General features: G+C 39.9%; 1 protein-coding gene across 1 annotated transcript; it reads right to left on the minus strand.

The window, feature by feature from the left end:
- Window positions 1-631: 631 nt before the first annotated feature.
- Window positions 632-1027, minus strand: LOC111879467 (classical arabinogalactan protein 9-like). The gene has a single exon (XM_023875941.1). The coding sequence runs from the start codon at window positions 1025-1027 to the stop codon at window positions 632-634; it is 396 nt and encodes a 131-aa protein (XP_023731709.1).
- Window positions 1028-6996: the final 5969 nt, after the last annotated feature.

The raw sequence follows: 6996 nt of genomic DNA on the forward strand, positions 1-6996 counted from the left end.
ACATGAAGTTGGTGAGGAACAGGTACTTAAGCTGGGTGAAGTTGTAGATGCTGCCAGGGCGGAGTGTTTTGAACCATGTTCCTGCATTCCTCTCAAGTGTTTTTGGGAAATACGTGCACCAGAACCTTTCGTCAAGCTTTAACGACGTCATTGTCCACTCATATATATCGATGTGACTGTCTGGATCAGTGGTACAGTTGTAGGTTTTGAGGTGAGGTAGTTTGGTTGTATTTGGTATTTCATAGTCTAACAATTCTTTAGCAAATGGAGATGTGGCACTTCGGGACAAACAATCCTGATTTGGGATGGCCAATGGTCCTTGCAAGTGAGACTGAGGATGAAAAACACCTGAGGGTGCATGATAGCCTGGGCTTGGGCCATAGAAGGGCTATTGTCGGAATGGTAGTTGAAGTGAATACCCAGAGGAAAAAGGTTGTGTTTGCATCGGAGGGTTGCTTGTTGAAGCTTGCCGCCGATCGTCATTAGTGGCGATAGCGGGTTCACCCCATGTGCCTTGCGTAGGGTAAAAAATCGGCATGGGGGTTATCATGGTTTACGACAGAGGTGGCAACGGAAGCATCGTATGTGTCCCCATCATCATTTGGTTCAGCAATAACATCTGGGATGATGGTTAGATGTTTGGTATTTGGCTTAACGGGAGTACCATTGAAGGGATTGGCAACGGATGTTGCATCGTCAACGTGAAGAATGGTGATATCGGGGGTATCGGAGACTGCATCGTTGTTGACTGGAAAGCTGGTGGTGTTTGGATTGATGTGGCTAAGGGCACTGTTACCTGAGGCAGTCTTGGCTGCTGGACTGAGGGTTGCACAGCTGTACCGACGATTGTTTTTGAAGATGTGGATAGTGGACGGTTTTTCGGCGGTATTGCGGTTACCGTAGAACCTCCCTCACCCGTAGCGTCATTGCTGGCCGCCGTCGGTGGCGGTGTTTTGTCCAACGGTACCATAGACTGGATTGGGCTGTTTTGAGCTCCTATGTGCCCATTGTTGCCGTCGGACGCCATTGATTTCTTAGAGATGTGCTTTTAGTTACGTTCTTCGTCACACAAACAGATGGCGCCAAATGATGCGACCTTGGCTTAACCCTTCACTCGTATTACTCTATTGGAACTCGGGTAAAATCTACAAGATCACAAGAAAGAGAGGCCGTCAGCCATTTCCCGGGAGGAGGCTCCCGGAAAGACGCTCCGACGGTCAAGTTAGAAGGTGTTCTAGGGTTTCTTGAGTGTAAACTTGGAGAGAATGGCTTACCATGTGAGTTCTAGAGCGTACCCTTTTATACCTAGCGATCCTGCCTTATCCGTATGAGACATGATCGCTTTAAGGAGACAGGGCCAGAGGCGGTGATTGGTGGGTCGTGCGCCTTTGTTCGTTTGAGCACCCTTATTGGCTCTGATGGTAATGGTCTAATCTTGCCTCTTGTCCCCTGACCGTACCTTTTTTCTTAACGCTGGGAGCGTCCTTGGTGGGCGCGAGCTTTTTGTCGGGACATTAAGAGCGCCTCTGGTGGGCACGAGCCTTTTGTTGTGACGTCCTGCTCTTAGGGGCGCCGACGGGTGTTGAGCCTGCTGAGCTTGGTTCGGCTGGCGCACCTGGTTTCTTGGCCAGCCGCGCTTCTGTCGTGCTAACATAGGCACGTCATCAGTAGTTCTATTAATTAAAATAAAACTAAGGAAAAATGAAATCCCGAAACAAAGGTTAGTTTATACTATTGTGAGTTCGTATAACCATGCTTGATATGACTAGTGACCTTAGCGACATTTCTTCAGGCATCGTACGGTATTATATTTGTCACCCCAGGCATGCTTGCCTAACTGTAGCTAGCAGTTTAGGTGTGGGATTGTCAGTCCCGAATAGATCTATTCACAAATCTCATGCTCTCCCTCCAGGAGACGCTGGTTATACTAAGTGTCGAGGATTTTACGGGTACCTAGAAGGGTACAACTGAAGAGATTTCTCGCAATCCTGTATTAACTAGTTTACGTGTAGTTCTGTATCGTTTTCTCATAATTGAAACCGTTGTATACTTGGTAGAGTATTAATAATTATACATATACAATTATTTATTGTTATACTCTTGTCATCCGAATGTAGTAATGTAAATCATAAACTAAAACTGTCATAGTTTTTATGTTTGCCCATGTATGTAATATGGATTGGTAAAAACTGTATGATAAACTCCCCTAACTATACCTATTATAGTTTTCCTGAAATGTATTTTACTTGGTTTGTGTATTGTTCTGAAAACTATTGAATTATATTTTCTAGCTGAAAGTATCCCTTATGCTCCGCATAATACAACAAGGGATAAAATATTATATATTTCGTAGAAATCGTCGGACTGAATCAATTGCATAAGTTTTAAACTTGTTGAAATCCTTTTTGTTTTAGTTCACAAAAATCATTTGTGCTTGGCTTGTATTCCCCCTGAACATGTTAAAAATCATAAAAGTGTAGGGGTATGAACTTACTGTTAGTTGTGTGCAAGCGTTGAATTAACGAATTGGAAACGAAGACCCTCGAGTTGTTATATGTGGCACTTAACGGAATCCAAATAACAATTAAATACATATATGTATCTAAATTAGAGATTTCATTAGATAAAGTGTTAGAAAAACACTTGCTTTCAGTTAAGGAATGTTACCGGGACTTGATTGAATCGAGAAAAGCGGGTTTTCAGTCTAATGCACCACTAAGGAAGTGTTTACGGCCGTGAATGTGGTTTACGGTCGTGAATGGTTTACGGCCGTAGACTACCTCTTTGAAGGTTATACGACCTTTGAAGGTTTGAAGTGTGTACGATCGTGAACTGGTTTACGGTCAATGAAGTTTGCAAATTTAAAGGGTGTACGACCGTACACTCAAGAACAAGGATGCTGGATTCGATGAAAAACGTGTTCTAGATGCTCCAAATCAACTCCCAATGACGATTCTTGATGATTTTCAGAAGAAAAAGGTTGTTTTTGGTGTTTACGGTCAAGAGGTAGAGAGAGAGAATGAGAGAGTTTTCGGCCAAGAAGGTTCAAATGAAGGTGGGGGTCTCATATATATAGACTGGGGGCATGGTCGGTGGTGGGGTCCACCTGGAACCAACCGTAAACGAGTGTACGGCCGTACACAGGTCTACGGCCGTAAACTCACTTAGGCCGGAAACTGCCACTTTTCAAGAAGATTCCGGTTTTTTGCGTGATTTTGGTTCCGACTCGCATCTAAAATTTAAATATATATAAAGCTAGATGATCTTCTAAACCAAGAAGTTTGATGGAAACTCAATAAAATTCAAATTTTATTAACAGAAATCGGTTACTAGAAACAGAAAAAGGTTCGGTTTTTCACACAAGAACACTATAACATTAATGTGAGCCACTACTTCATGGCATGACAATATACTGCCGTGTCACGTTTTGTAACCAGAGTCTCCTGGAGGTAGAGCGTGAATTTATGTATAGATCTATACGGGATTGACCATACTACACCTTGCTGTTAGCTACAGTGGGACCTGCAGGTCTACAGGTGACGAATGTCATACCATTTTGACGTCTTCGAACGTCGTGATTTTAATAGTCAATCAAGTATGCTTATAATCTCATCACATTTTACCTTAATTAAACAATTGGTTTAAGGTAGTTAGTACAATGGTAGTTACTATATACAATACTACAGCACATCGTCATTTTCCCATTATATTCATATTGTGATCTTCTCACATAAACGGTAATGTAAACTATATTTTTGGTAATCATAGTCATACTAGGGAAAAACACTCACTTTTACAAAAGAGCAAACATTTAGAATAGTCAAGTCTTGGTAGAAGACTACATTTCTTTATAAACATTTACGTCAAACAACTTACAAACATTTACATCAAACACTTACAAACACTTTCATCAAACTTATACAAACAATGACACTAAAATACTTATGAACTCATCAACTTAAATGCTGATATACTTTTTCAAAATAACTTGTATTCTCAGGTCACCAGTAGACAGGTACACTGGACTAGGTTTTGAAAAGACGGAGCGTGTTCAAGACTCGTCTTTTATATTGATTCATATTTTGGTGTCTTTCAAACTATACACAGAATACACTTGTATTAAATTATAATATCAATGCAATGGATGATGTTGCTTGTTTACTATTGTGCATTGTTATGATACTGTACATGACGTCCTCTGCCCCCAAACGTTTTCGTCATTCTGGTTTGGGGTGTGACACCAACTAGCCGATCTCTATGAATCATAAACCCTGAAATCGCGATCCAACTCGTCGAGTCACCCCCCTAACTTGACGTGTTCCCTGGCTACTCATAGTCGCGATTTGGCAAATCAACTCGCGAGTCCCTTTGTGGACTCGCCGAGTTCTACCTTGTATACCATCGGGACAAAACGAATCAACTTGTTGAGTCCCTCTCTGGACTCGCTGATTTCCTTATTCTGTTTTGGCCATCTTAAAGTACTAAGCCCCTACTCTTCAGATCTAAGCTTCATACTTCATCTACATACTGGAAATGCCCTTTTAAGGGTAAAGTTTCCAACTTTACCCGTTATTAGTCCTTCTTAATGGGTTTACCTAAAACCCTAGTTATCTAGAACATAGATCTTCGTCCAAAAGCCATAATACTCCAAACTAAAGCATACTAACATAGATCTACGCTATAGACATCATTTGAAGATCTAAAGCTCCTAACTTTCATTCCATGCATGGCCTTTTGGGGCTTAAAAGGCCATAATAACACCTTAAAGATTGCATGGGGCTTCCATGGTCATAAATTTTGCACCTTTATGCCATGAAACCCCTTCTAGACCCCAACTCTGAAAGGTAGATCACTTGGCACTTCCATATCCCAAGGACTAAGCTTCTTGGATCAAAAACCCCATAAACCAACAAAGAAGAGATCTAACAAGCTATTAGGCAAGGTTGAGGCTTGCTTGCCAGAAAATGAAGACGATGAGATGTTGCTTCTGGATCTACAATCTTCTCCTACAATCCTCTAGCTTCTTCTTCTTCTACAAGCTTCAAATCACACAAAGATCACTTAAAAATGGCTCACAAGCTCACACTTAGCTCTAGGGTTTCGTGGATTAGGGTTTGGGACTTAGAGGCTGGAAATGAGGCCATAAGGTGGGGATTAAGATGCTTAAATAGGGTGCAAAACCCCGAAATTAGAGTTTCATCCTGACAACATACTCGTCGAGTCGAGGCTTCTCAACTCGTCGAGTAGGCGACTTAAATCCCGCGTCCAATCTTGTTTCTACTCGACGAGTCTAGGGCTCCCAACACGTCGAGTAGCTCTTCAAAAAAGAACAAATTATAATAAAATGCATACCAGGAATCAGATGTTACAAATAGTGATGCAGGTTAACCTTATAGTAGTTGATGATAAGTTGGAAATCATCAAGCTTTAGCTTTTAATGATTATGATATAGTTACCTATGTGAGAGAGAAGTGGGGTCGCTTCAAAGGGAACTGAATGGGAAAATGTCGTAAGAGCTCTTACAGAACTAGGCAAGTGTCCATGACCATAGCATACACATCAATGAGAACCTAACTAGGCCAGGGAGAATCATGTAAGATATGTACTAATTATTTACACAAATGGAGGAACAGTTCAAGGACATTGAGTCCACTGGTCTACTAGTAAAATAAATATGTACCTTAAGGGAAGGTTCAAAGGGTAACACCTACATATCCTATGCATGATTGAACTGCTGGATTTTACCAAAGCAGCTTGAAAATGTTGAAGCAATTTTCATTCATGTAGGGGACTGTTGGAAAATTAGTTTTACTAATTTTCAAAAATGGGTTTTTTCTATTTTTTAGCACAAATTTTGGACTCTAAATATAGTCAAAATGGACTATTGATTATATATTCATGTTCTCCTCCATGATATCTTCGTTTCGATATGCCACACATCCAAAACCGATTAAAAATGAATGACAAATTACTTGTCAAATTAGGGTAATTGGAAGAGAAAATAAAGGAGTTAAGTGAGCTTTAACTCATCCCACATTGGTGGGAGAATGAAAAGGAAATTGGTTTACAACTACAAAGACTAGCTATTTTTGTAAGATTAATAGAAATCAACGCTCTCTCTTGCGTGCGCATGCACACAGGGGGGTGCCAATGCGACCCAATTTGGTTTCGATTCATTGAACATGTGTGCGAGTGTGCGTTGTATGGGTACGAATGCACCATCGGTCGACCATAAAAGCTCAAGGACCTTTTTGTGATTATTTTCTTTTCGCTTAAAAGTTACAAACCCAAATTAAAAGCTATTAATAATAGATTTTGGTTTTGATCTATCAATTAATTATGTTATTTAATTGACTGATACGTTTTGATGTTATTTTGCAATTATTTTCTTTTCGCTTAACAGTTACAAACCCGAATTAAAAACTATTATAATAGATTTCGGTTTTGATTTATCAATTAATTATGTTATTTAATTGGCTGATACGTTTTGATGTTTAATGACATCAATGACGATTTATAGTATAAATAGAACCTCTCCTTGACTATTTAGTTTACACCGAATGAAATGAAATCAATCTCTTCCTCTCTTACGATTCTACTTCTTGTATCATCTCTTGTTGCAACCAAGGTAATTTCCAGATCAAGTGAGGGTTCGGGTGACCTAGAAAAGTCAATTACTACTGTTGTATCCTGAAAACAAACACCCATATAGGGCGAACTTGTTTTAAGGAAACTGTGTCAAACATAGGCATGAGTAACAATTTCTGATTTTTGTTCTTTGGTGCATTTTGGGTTATATTTTTTCTACACAGGGATATGATGGTTCAAATAGAATAGAAGCATCACAATCAAGGAATCACAATGGTTTAAAGGGTTGTCATGGTTGGGTTGAAAAGTCATAACAGTTGATCAAACTCTATATATACATATGTGTAAATATGATGTAAAAGTTGTTCCTGGTGTTGATAATAAAAGTCTTTGTTTTAGAATAGAACC

This window comes from Lactuca sativa, chromosome 1 (genome assembly GCF_002870075.4).
Source record: "Lactuca sativa cultivar Salinas chromosome 1, Lsat_Salinas_v11, whole genome shotgun sequence".
NCBI classification, from domain to species: Eukaryota; Viridiplantae; Streptophyta; class Magnoliopsida; order Asterales; family Asteraceae; genus Lactuca; species Lactuca sativa.

Bases quoted from the DNA above. Each gene is read 5' to 3' on its own strand.
- LOC111879467 (XM_023875941.1), bottom strand. From the start codon at position 1,027: ATGGCGTCCGACGGCAACAATGGGCACATAGGAGCTCAAAACAGCCCA.